At 37.4% G+C, this 12,574-nt stretch overlaps 2 protein-coding genes across 8 annotated transcripts in view; both read right to left on the bottom strand.

Annotated features, from left to right (window-relative positions):
- cdin1 (CDAN1 interacting nuclease 1) overlaps positions 1-12,574 on the bottom strand; it is a 541,570-nt gene that overhangs the window by 510,116 nt on the left and 18,880 nt on the right. The gene's annotated exons all lie outside the window — the stretch shown is intronic.
- stxbp6 (syntaxin binding protein 6 (amisyn)) overlaps positions 7,180-12,574 on the bottom strand; it is a 59,591-nt gene continuing 54,196 nt past the window's right edge. For all 6 annotated transcript variants that reach the window (XM_081602885.1, XM_081602882.1, XM_008399786.3 and 3 more), the window contains 2 exons: positions 11,641-11,798; positions 7,180-9,805 (listed from right to left, as the gene is read on the bottom strand). In XM_081602885.1, coding sequence (XP_081459011.1) covers positions 9,782-9,805; positions 11,641-11,798 — 182 coding nt within the window. In that variant the 3' untranslated portion in view covers positions 7,180-9,781. The remainder of the gene's footprint in view (positions 9,806-11,640; positions 11,799-12,574) is intronic.

Below are 12,574 nucleotides of genomic sequence, written 5' to 3'. Positions count from 1 at the left end.
CGATGCGAAAACTCACTGATTTTGAAGCAGCATCTGAGGGAAACCTTATGTTTTCCATCCATTACCTCAAGTTATAGTTAGAGCTAATATGAGCATATGATTAAGTCATCAATCCAGACTATTCTATGAAACCATCAATGCACAATTTTGTTTCTGTTTCTTAGTGCAAAAGCCATTTGTACAAAATGTTTTATTATTTTAAGCAAATTTCTGGACGTCTACAAAACTGTATTTTTGTGCTTAACTAAATTATCCCCAACGGTGTGTGAGAAACCAACACCTGGAGCAAGTTCCCTTGTGTGCACGTGTATTCATGTTGTTTATATGGCAAAGCTTCGACAGGACCAACTCACACTATCGTCCATCTGGCAGCGCAGGATCAGTCAGTGAGTGTTTCCAGAGGAGTTAAAGATTGAATGTCAAAGCTGGTTTGAAGCCCGTTTGTTCCCCGAGTCAAGTCAATACCCACAAGGCTGGACTCTAGATTTAATGATATAGACATATTGGAACAATGTCGTATTTGTACGTGCAGGTGAATCTGAATATATGAAAATATCATTAGAAAGTTTACTTACATCGGTTCAGGTCTGAACTATGTCACTCAGTGTGTTCCTACATTATCAGTTTTCAATTTTTGAATTATTGAAATCAATTAATTTTTCAATGATTTATTGAGCTGTGCGTGCACGATATCGTTTACCGAGGAAATTGTAATTTATCACATATTTCTATGTGTTATTTTAGCCGTTAGTATCCCTCATGGTTTGGCCCATGTATAGAAACAATATGTCAGCCTCTGTAAAGTGAATTTAAATAGCATTAAAACTCAACAGAGAACTGGGTCACTGCTCCTCTTTTGCACCAAAGACCATTTGTCTTATTATGCTAATTTCCAGCAGGTGCTGAGATGTTTTTCAAAATCAAAATGTTCCTTTTTGTTTTATTCATGAAGGTCAGATATGCAAATTAAAGGCGGAAGACAGAATATGATAAAGACAAATAATTTGACCAAAAGTAAGAGGACCAACATTTGAAAGAATACAGACTGACGCAGCAGATAGTGTGAGGCAACTCTCATCAGCATAATAAATGATGATTCCAGCATACCTGACATTGCACACCACAGGAACTCAAAGGCAGAGGGGAGAATTGGAAGAATGGGCTGCTCAATTTAGAGCAAGCAGCTGTTGTGCACTTCGCCTCACTACACATCTGCCAAGTCACTGTGGGGGAGAACTGAGGTGACCCAAACTGCACCGATCTCCGTTTCTACCTTAGATCAAAAATAAATTCCGCTTTTTTTTTTCCCCTCCTTCCCTCAGTGGGATACATTTAGAGATACCAGTACGTACACAATCAAGAAACGGATTTAAAACGCATCTAAAGTGAGGTTCAGTAACACAGATCAAAAGTACCGACTATGTCTATACGGTGCAACACACTGTTGTTCGTACTGTGTGATTATTCAGATTAGCCCACCAAAGGTAAATAGAGTTTTTAAGCTAGCATCATTTTCTCAGCTCAACTGTTTGGTTTCTTTTTCTTTTTTTTGTACAGATTTCTCAATTATTTTGGGCTTGAGGGTAGAATAAAACCAAAGCGGGAAGGTAGTAAAAACAACGACACGCCTTTTAAACATTAAATGTCATCTCGTAGAATAGATGACTGATGAAAATCCACAGGATTTGGATTAAAGTCGCAGATTGCTTAAATTGCACAGGTTAAATACAACATTTAGAGCACATTTCCGTTTCCGTAACCTAATGAAACTAAAAGGTTTAAAGTGTTTTCCTTTGGTTAGGACTGTGTGCTGCTCGTGGGTTCGTGGACATTTCTCTCGATCCAAGTTTCTAGAGTAAGTGTGGCAATATTCTGTTTTAGTCAACAAAGATTCACTTTAAGGTAAAAAAATCAAGTCTTGACAGATAGCTATTTCAAGAACCATCACAGCAGAGATTTATATGTGATAATGAAAACTAGAAGTGTCATTGAGTTCATTCGCACTCCTAACCTTTGGGTGTAACCTGTAATTACTTCCGCTGAGCCTTTGGGGATGTTGGCAGATTAAAAACGAGCTGGCCCGAGGGTGGCTGGCTGGCTTCTCAGTAAGGCGGCCGGTAAACCTCTGCTGAGGCTCACACTTCCTGTCTGACAGGAATGCCAATGCATTCCTGAAGGTGAAATCTGCTCGCGCAAGCTTTTCAGTATTTCTGCAAAGATCCTTCAACAAATAAGTTAGGCTCTGTGTACCACTGATGGAAGTATTCTCTTTGCATGTAAATGTGAGTCAAGTAATTTTCTGCCCCTGTGAACCTTTTCAAATTTTGTTTTCTTACACCCACAAATGCCAACAAGAATTCCTTTATTTGGATCTACACAAAGTTGGACAGGCACCATAGGCAAATTCTTATTTTCTCATTCACTTTCAATTAGAAAAGAGTCACCCACTTTATACAGATTCATAAACAAATGAAGCCATACATTTCAAGTGTGTGTTATGACGGCCCTTCATACCTGCCTGCATTGATTGGAGTAAACACTGAATGCCCTTCTTTTCAAAAACATTCACAGTTATACCAATCACAGACATTGATCAAATCATTATAATTCTTTAAAAAGTTGATATTTCAAAGCTTATTTTCCACCACATACATTTCCAAGAGTTATATCCTAAAGCGAGCTTACAAATACATTAATAATAGGGCAGAATAATGTGGACAAAATGTTTGTTGCTCTCACTGGCTTCTTGTTTTTACTCAACCACTAACCGTAGTAATTACCAGTACGTATGCGTCTCAGTTCTTAAGTTGTACAGTTGAGCCAACATGTCACCAATAAATATTGACAACATGTATTTTACCGATTTAGTTCATTTTACTAGACTAAATTACAGTAAAACACAAATCAATGCTAAACAGAAACAGGACACAATTGTTGTGTTTTCCTAAAGATTATTGCGCTCCCTAGTGGTAAAAAAAAAAAAAGAATGCAATAAAATTTTTTATAAAAATCAAGCAAAGAATTTAATAGATTTTTATTTACAGAATATTTTATTTTAGACTACCGGTAGTCTTTGCAGTAGTACTCAAATGAGCAAGTTTAAAAATGTTAACATGACTTGCCATGAGTTTGGGTAAAATAAACATGGACATGGAGTCTTCCTTTTTTCATGCTCCAGAGAAATAAACAACAGAAAGATGAACAACTGCAGACAGTTTTCAGCAGCAGGGAAGGATGACTCAAACTGGTTTGCAGGGTGAGTAATGGCAGCAGAGTCCTGTGCCAGGCTTTTAATGAGGCGCTTGCTTTGCTGCCATCTCCAGCACTAAAATTTATAGATCGTGTATTTCAGCTGCAACTGTTCTAACTACCCCGGCTTGTCGCATTGATTTGTATCATTAATAAGAACACTAAAATGGGAGGAGGATTAAAGTTTGATTTAAACAGTTTCCCTCCATTATATGGAAAAACGGAACGTTTCAGATGACTTAATATTCATCCATTTTGTAATGCTTGCGTGTAAAATAACAGATCTTTTTCAACAGTCTGACTAAATGGTAAAGACAGCCACCCTTTGAAACTGAAGCACCTGGAGCAGTTTGCTCAAAAGGAGTGAGCAAACACGTAGCACATCTGGCGAAAAGGACAGACGTCGCTTGATGTCCTCAATACAATATAGCAAGAAAATAGTTCCAAGTGTCCCAGTGGCCAAAAATAGAATTGATCAATTCAGGATAAGGATAAATATAACCAGGCTTGATCGAGCCTCATCAGAGCAACAGAGGAGCTGCTATAAGTTGAGACAGGTTTAACTAATCCTGCTGAAGAAATCTGGCCGTTTTCATAAGTCAGTGAGGTTGATCACAGAATAACTGATGAAGAAAAACTGACTGTGTAACAGCAATTAAACTGAATGAGAATTTTAATGTCATAAAAACTGAAAGAAAATGTTGCAAGTAAAATAGACAAAAAAGCTTAAATAAACAACAACTAACTTAAAACAGCTGCATCAAAAACCAATCAGTCATAAATAAAAATGGACAACTAATTTGAGTTACATAAATGAGAACTACTTATGAATATATTCAAATAACACTGTCACATAGCAGTGGATGTATCGCTACAATAAAAGGGTAAAATATGGCCCCAATTACGGAGGGGTAGTCGGCTGCATTCGAATAAATTTCTTCCCATTTAAAGCCTTACATGGCTAAGGACTTCACACTTTTCACTTAGTGTTTCAAATGCTCCAATTCCTATAATCTGCTTAGAAATAAATATTAAATATGAGATTTTTTTTTTTCAGCTCTAGTGGTCTTTGATAGTGAAACGGCAGGAAGGTGGGGTGCGAGGGAGGGGGAAAGTTCAACAGGGCGGGACTTGAACCCATGATGGCCTCTGTCCACGGGTTGATCATTTACCATAAGGAGACACCTTAAGTTCTTTGTCATGAACATCTTCCAGATCAGCTTATTCAGTTGCAGTGGTGGGAAGTAACGAAGTACAAGTACGTCGTTACTGTACTTAAGTACAATTTTCGTGTATCTGTACTTTACTTAAGTAGATTTAATAATGGATACTTTCTACTTTTACTCCACTACATTTTACAGTAAGTATCTGTACTTTCTACTTCACTACATTTCTACAAAACTGTCCGTTACTCGTTACATCCAAGTCGCGTTGCTCTTTTTTTCCGTTAAAATGTGAAGTTCAGGGATTTAAGGTGGCGCCGTAAAATCCGAGCAATAACGTGCTCGGATTTTACGAGCACGTTATTGCTCCACCTTTACTCGAACGCGGAGCTCCAGACATGCGCAGTGGTTTCCTCTGAGCGTCAGTAATATAATAGCGCTGCATAAATCATAAGATATGGCGACATGTAAAATCAGCACCGCTTCGCTTTCACAGATGGTGGGGACTTCGTCCAATTTTTAACGTCACTTGGAAGGAAAGCTTAAAGAAAGGTAAGATCTGTGGACGTGATGCTAGCAAAGCTAGCTGTACAGAGACACATGTTGCATCTGTGATGACTGACATGTCGCAGATATGGGACAACGCTGTGACCAAAGTGCAATATAGTAATATGTCATTCAGGAACGATCCGATTCTTCTGGACGGATCTTGACCAAGTCCTATAGTGCTGAAGCCTCACTGACAGCCGTTCTTTGTTCTTGTAATGCTCTGCGTACACTGCAGTAGCTATTTCATTAAAATATCTTTATATTTAATTGGTGAATAAATAAAACAAGAATGTAGCAACACAGAGCATGCTCATTGCTCTTTGTTTTCGTCACCTGTCATGGTGGCAGACGTTACAGCAGGAGGGAGGATGAGAACAGTCACGGTGCTCCTCCTGCTTGGTTACTTCTTGCTTATTGGGCCTTGGACAGCGTTCATAGTTGAACGTTGTTAATTGCAATGATGCAGACAATTATTATTTCTGACATTGGCAATATGGGCAACCGAGACCTGTGTACAGAGATGGAAGCAAAACAGAATGAAGAAGAGTTTGAATTGATACTGGTTACATTTATTTCAGCTCTAAGTATTTAATATCTAGGTGGGAAAGTGAATCTTTCAGATCAATTTGAGAAGCAGTTTTGATAGGTGCACTTAATGTTATTGTCATGTAGCATGGGGTGCTGGTTTTGATTTGGTCTTGGGTTCAGTGGTCCAGACTACAACTCTGTTACGAGGCTCCTTGGTTCCATGTCCTCCTCTGCCAGTTGGATTTCTTTCAAGATAAATGTGTGGCAAAAAAAAAGTGAAGTTCATGTTATGTTAGGACAGGAGACAAGAAGTTTCCATCCCTGAAATTATGATGCATAGAATCACATATCTAAGTCTAAACTATGTTACAGAATAAACGCAATAAAAACATGCTTTATCTGTGGCATATGATCATATGATCGGGACACTTAATGATATTAGCGATTAGGTAATGCATTCAGCAAGTACTTTTACTTTTAATACTTAAGTATTTTTAAAAACCAGTACTTTTTTACTTTTACTTAAGTAAAATGTTAATGTGATACTTTGACTTTTACTTGAGTACATTTTTGTCTGTGTATTTGTACTTTTACTTAAGTACATTTTTTGAGTACTTTCTCCACCACTGTTCAGTTGTAGGGTAATCTAGAAACAAGAAAACAACTATAACATGAAAACAACATATGATTTTGCATAAAGATTTGATCGATCTCAACAATACAATATCTTAATAGCTGCAGAGAAAAACTGTATGTCTGTTTAAATGAGCACATTAGAAGACTTACGAACCTCAGCCAGTTAGTAGCAAGGAAATGCACAAAAAAAGTTGATTTCCTTGCTACTGACCAAACTATGTCCAGAGTACGTCACCATGGTAGCTGATTTACTGATGTGATTGCCTTTGTGAAACCGATTAAAAGGATGGGTTAAAACAGATTAGCCCAGAAATCCCGGCTAAATACCTTATCCTGTCTTTGAAACAGACCCCTGACCCGTTTTATTAGTTTGTTTTCAGAAAATATCTTGCAGTACAATAAAACTGTCACCTAACAATTAGCAATATTTGTTTTGTTTTTTTTTTCCAGCAAAATTAACATTGTTTCTTTCTACGCTGAAATGCATCCAGCAAGTTCATCCACATCATCAGACTCTCTTTATCAAAAGGTCTTAAGTTTATATGAATTTAGCCATTTCAACATGTGAATCTCTCAAGATAAAAAAAAAAAGATTTTAAATAAGTTTTTAAAAACATATTTAGCAAAAACAGGGATCCTGTATGTTTTCTACAGTTGACTTAAAATGAGTAATTCATGTATATATTCACAAGTCTTCTGTTTTTGCCCATAAAAATAAAACTTGATGGAGTTGGAGAAGATGCATCGGTCTTTGTAGGGTTTTCACAGCTCGTCTTTCTGTACCATTTATTTCTTTGGACCAATTGTATTTTTAAAATCCACCACTTGAGGGCAGCATTCACTCCTCAAAAGAAAAGGGGGTAGAATTAGTGATCATCGCACACCGACTTGATCTTACACAGATCTGCAGACATTTACAGTATAGAAAGAGTATAATTAATCTTCAAAGTACATAAGGATAAATTCTCAGAACAAAAGTTAGCATGTTATAATACTTCAAATCATATGCTTTAAACAAACAACACACTGTAGAAGAAACACCAATGAACAATCATTTTACTGTAATTGTGATCTTTATTTCACATGTTACAACCGCATAGAGTTGGAGTGAAAATCAGAGAAAAGAAGAACAAGTGTTAAAGCTTAAAGTGAAACTGAGCCCATCAAACAAAGAAAGCAATATAATAAACCCTGGAACACTTAAAGCTGTTGGCACATTGTTTGAAAAAGAGAACAATTTTGTGAATTGACTATCAAAGTACCAGGTGTGCGTTACATTTGTTGGAAGCATAAAACACAAACCTCAAGCTAGCTGGAAAAAAAAAGGACTAATAATAGAAATCAATCTTTTTCTTGTTATTAAAAAGCTAAAACATCCAAGTGAGGCAACTAGAACTCACTATGAACTCAGCAGTGCACTGCAGGATTATTACATCAGTGCTTTGTAACATCATGACTTAGAAAAAAAAGCAAAATATAAAAACAATCGTGTACATCCAAACTGTGACTTCAAAATTACAGTCAGTGTGAGAAAGTACAATAAAAATAAGCAACAAAAAGTATCATATTGCTACTACTGAAGAAATGTGTCCATGATCAGCTGTCACCTCTTAATTCCCAATTTAAATAAAGAAAAGCCAAGAAACTCAGTACTCAATGTTGAAAAGTGAACTACAGCAAGGATTAATTGTAATACCCCCCATAAAGGGACAAATTAGATCTACAGATGTCGAGATATCAGTATAAGAGGTTGTTTTTCTTTCAGACCGCAGCCTGGTCTAATGTACTGCCTCTTTGTAACATAAATTAATAAAATGTGTGTAATCAATATTCTTAGAAACAATGTTAATACTTCTAAAAAATGTTGCAGGTTTTTTTTTTGTTTCTCCCAAAAAATATATATATATCCATAAGGTGACAAAGTGTGTTTATCATCTTTCTTCACTCCACCCCAGTTGGCATTGTATGAAAGGAATCACACTGTTTGTGCTTCCTGAAGTAAAGGACAAAAGACTCAAGAGTCAAACTGAGAATGAAAATGCAGATTGAAAAAGGGACAGGCTGAAACCGCACTGTCCCAAATTTGGTTCAAAATTTTGCTAGGAAGACTCAACCTTTAGAAACGTACGTGCAAAATATTTATATTTGATTTAATAGAGACACTCTTTTTCAAAAGGAAAACGCAGACTACGGATTCATGAAATCAGCCTTTAAAACCCAGCAGTGTGCATAAATAACTCCTAATAATCAGAAACAATGTATTACTGGCCTGGGAGAAATTGCTGACAGTTTTCTAGTTTAACTTTAGCCCACACATTATTATCTCAAAAACACAATGTGTACTCAGGGCCTGTTACTATTAACTGTTGTTATTAAGTTACATTTTTGGCAAATGGAAGCGTTAAACATTCTGCTCAAAGTTGTCCCTTCCTCTCCCGTCTTCAGGGTCTTTCAAAAGAACTCGCACCCCTTAAACTTTTCCACACCATCACAGAGTCACATCACAAACACAAGATGTAATTTATTGTAACTGGGACCAACACAGAGTAGTATATAACTATATAGTGGATGGTGAAGGATACAAGTTGAATGAGATGAGCAATCTTAAAGTGGTGTGCGTCTGTATTCAACCCACTTTCCTAACGACAGTGCACCTAATTGGTTAACGTGTTAGTTATTCTCCGTCGCTTTGCCGAGGCATCATAGAAATGAACGTTACTGAACAAACAGCATTATGAAGACGAACAATAACAATAGACAGAAGAGATACAAAATATAAGGTTAGTTTTCTTAAACACTTTCCCGAACTTTGAACGTCTCATAAAGGACTGTTCAAGTGGAATCTTCTGACAATAGACAAAACAGGTATAAAATAACATAAGGTTAGTTTTATAGACACTATTCTGAACTTTGAACGTCTCATAAAGGACTGTTCAAGTGGAATCTGCTGACAAGACAATTATTAGTCGGCCAGTCCATGAATCTGGCCTTTAAGGACGAGTGACAAGAAGAAAATCATAAGAGGATCAAACATGTAGAAGAAGGGACACTGAGTAGGTGTAAAGTGCTGCATGTAGTAGAGAACTGATAGTGCAAATCAATACACCGTCCCCCTCAATACACCATCACTAAATGTGGCGGTAGTGTCATGATGTGGCGGATGCTGCAGATAAAGATGGAGCACAATATAGGAAAAACATGGAGGGAAAAAAGGTGATGAAGGCTGCAAGAGATCTGAGACCGACATGGAGAACAGCACATCAAAATATACATGCAGAACAACAGTGAGATGAATTGGTGTTAGAATGGTCCGGTGGAAGTAAAGGCTTACATCCCACAAAATGATGAGCTACTTTGTGTTGGTTTATCATATGGCTCTTATAAATTAGAGTCATATAGGTTTGTGATTTTGATGCGACAGAATATGAAGCAAACTGCTACAGGGGTACAAGTACTTTTGCAAGTCACTGTATGTGCTGCAACTCCGTTATTAGGAATGAACACAGTGAGATAACCCAAAAGTGTAAAATGTTAACATTGTTAAAAAAGATTAATTATATTTAAAAAATGTAAAAACAATTAATGCTGGAATCCCTCTCCCGTGCAACGACTGGTCTGTGCTCACACCTCCAGTGCAGGTGGTTTTGGCAGTGGTCCTAACATTTGTGCTTCATGGCAAGCTGCAGAAAAATTGGGGGAGGGAATTAAAGAATATTGGTGAAGAAATTCAAGAAAAAGATGCTGGTGTATTAAATCCTACCATTAAAGTTACAGACTCCTCAATAAAGCGGAGTCTGTAATGCATCACAGCAGGAGGAATCAGGCAGCATCGTTTAAGTTATTTCATAGAAATGAAAGCTGCCAGGTAAACTACTCAGGCTTGTTATTTTCAAATTACGCCTTCTGGAAGTGTATCTATCTTATTAATAGCAGTTGTAATTGGCTTTATGGGAGTCTCATTAGGGAGGTGATTAGGGTCACCAATCAAATGCTAAGCCACGGGGTGGAGAGATGTAGAAAAACAAAACGAAATACACATGCACACGCACACACACACACACACACACACATTCACATTCACACACGCACAACCAGAGACAACAGATGGAGCATGAAGCTTTGTGTTGTGAAGAGAACTGAATTCTGCAGATCGATCCAGTGGGGGCAGCAGAGCATCACAGACAAATTAGCACTTTTGATTAAAACTGAGCGGTGTAGTTAAAACCATCTGCAGCCACAAAGTGAGCTGCAGAAATGAGACTGCAGAAATAGACCATGAGGAAAAAAAAAACGTCAAGGTGACCTGCTCAGTACTGCAGATGGGTTTTTTTTCTTTTTGCTGCAATTTCTTAGAAAGCTAAGATTCACAGCATGAACAGGTAACCCTAAAAAAACAAAGAAGACTAAAATGCATGTATGTGCCAATATTATTAAAAATATTATAACGATGATGTTGCTTACTAATAAAATATAACAACAGATATTTAATTATTTGTAGAATTTAGTATTCATTATGCTACGGTGCATTTATTTTCTTCATAGCAATGCCTGCCGTTATATATTTTCAGACCACCCAAGCCAAGAAGGCAAATTTGAATGAAAGATCTAGACAGGTTTCCTTGCTTGAATTTGCATTAATCTCTCATCCATCAATCAAATTAATGCACTTTACGAAATTAGCTAAAGTAAACTAAATCTGCTTTGCCTGCAAGCAGCAACTTTGCCAGCACATCTGAATGTGTTGAAAATTAAGAAAACTCAAAGGGTTTCACACTGTATCCAGTAAAAACAGCATGTGTTTTAGTAAAAAAAAAAAAAAGTGCAAACCATAAAAGCTTTGAGGCAAATTCGATCAAGGGGGATGAGAAATGGCAGCAAACGAGTTGTTCACTGTGGGGTTTATGTAGTAATTTTCTCTGGAAAAGAAACAAAGCCATAGCATTTCTCTCTGCTTGTCAAACTTTCTGCATTTCACCACTGCAGGGAATCTCATCTGTGAGCAGCAAGAGGGGTCAAGCAAGCTTTTGTAATTTACACTCAATCATTGTACCATACCTTTAAAGGTGCATAATTTAAAACTGGCCATAACGGGTGAGTTTATTCTGAAAGTTAACGGCAACCTGTTTTTGTGTGCTCTTTTCAGAGAACACCTGATTTTACATTTAATCTGCAAATCTTAAATGTGTGATTTACCCAGCACTATAATATAGATATTTATTTTTAATTTTTTTTTTTTTAGCAGTTCATCTTTTTTTCCCCAGATAAGCAGCAAGTTGGTAATACTTTATAAGAAATAAAAAGGCAAGAAAATAGTAAAAAGGAACAATATTGTATTTGTTGTGCAGAAATCATTACGGCTAATAGTGGCCTCACAGTAAAGCATAACTTACAAAAATCCTTCAATATAGGAGAGATATTTTTATTTTAAAGATGACAAACTGCTATTTTCACATCGAAGAAGGGAACGAGCACCTAGAATTTTCTCAAGCATTAATAAGCGTCTAGTTTGACTCACCTTGTGTGCTGTGACAGCAAACTGTTCAGCACTGTTCATCATGTCTGCAGTCCTCTCCTCTGCCCGACCTAATCGCTCACCGCGCTCATTCAGAGCCTGGCTGGCCTTCTGTACAGCACTGGTCACACTGTCTGCAGCTGAGTGGAGTATACTGTTACCTGCAGAAAAGGGCAGCAGCAAAGCCGTGAAACAGGGAGACCAACAAGAGGCAGGAAGTGAGGCGAAACAAAAAGTGGTGAAAAGAGAAAAGAAGGGGGAGATAAAACTTTGGTTACTTTGGTAAAGAGACAAAATCTGTGACATTACATGCAGTGCAATCAGCACCCCTGACCAATAGTGTTAATGATGCCAGACAAAGTAATCAAAAAACAAAATGGTCTCCAGCCGGTGCAAAGTGAGCGGGTGGCTAATGAGTTTTTCTTCAGAGCTGATTTTATTCACATAATATCAGAAAAAGTCAGGAGTCCTGTCATGTGTAAAAATACTCAGAGGACTCTGGAGTTGCCAGGTGTGTCAGAGGTACGCTGTGTGGAAACAACCGTCTCACCTTGAATATGAACGAGACAAACAAGACGACATCAGATTTCAGGTGAAAAGGGACAATCTAACACTGTTTTCTTCAATGGAAACAAAACAGGAGGCGGCGGAGAAGTAAAACTATTTTGATGTTCAACCAAAAGTGAAGTTGCATAAAATAAGAGACGGAGCAGACTGCTGCAAATGCTGATACTTCCTTCAGCATTTGCAGCATTTCTTGCTTTTTTGAGAGAGTATAATTTTCTTCTGCCATCACCTCTTGTGATGCTAGCTCTGTGTTTGGTGCTAAAGCTTCTAGAAATGACACTTAATGACAGCAAGAACATAATGGGCGTTCTAGAGCACCATCTTTATAATACAGTAATACAACAAATTGTTTACTGTCAGGGGCTCCACA

Source organism: Poecilia reticulata, chromosome 22 (genome assembly GCF_904066995.2).
Source record: "Poecilia reticulata chromosome 22, P_reticulata-male-v2, whole genome shotgun sequence".
Lineage (NCBI taxonomy): Eukaryota > Metazoa > Chordata > Actinopteri > Cyprinodontiformes > Poeciliidae > Poecilia > Poecilia reticulata.
The sequence above is the reverse complement of the archived record's forward strand: the minus strand, read 5'-3'. Positions and strand labels throughout refer to the sequence as shown.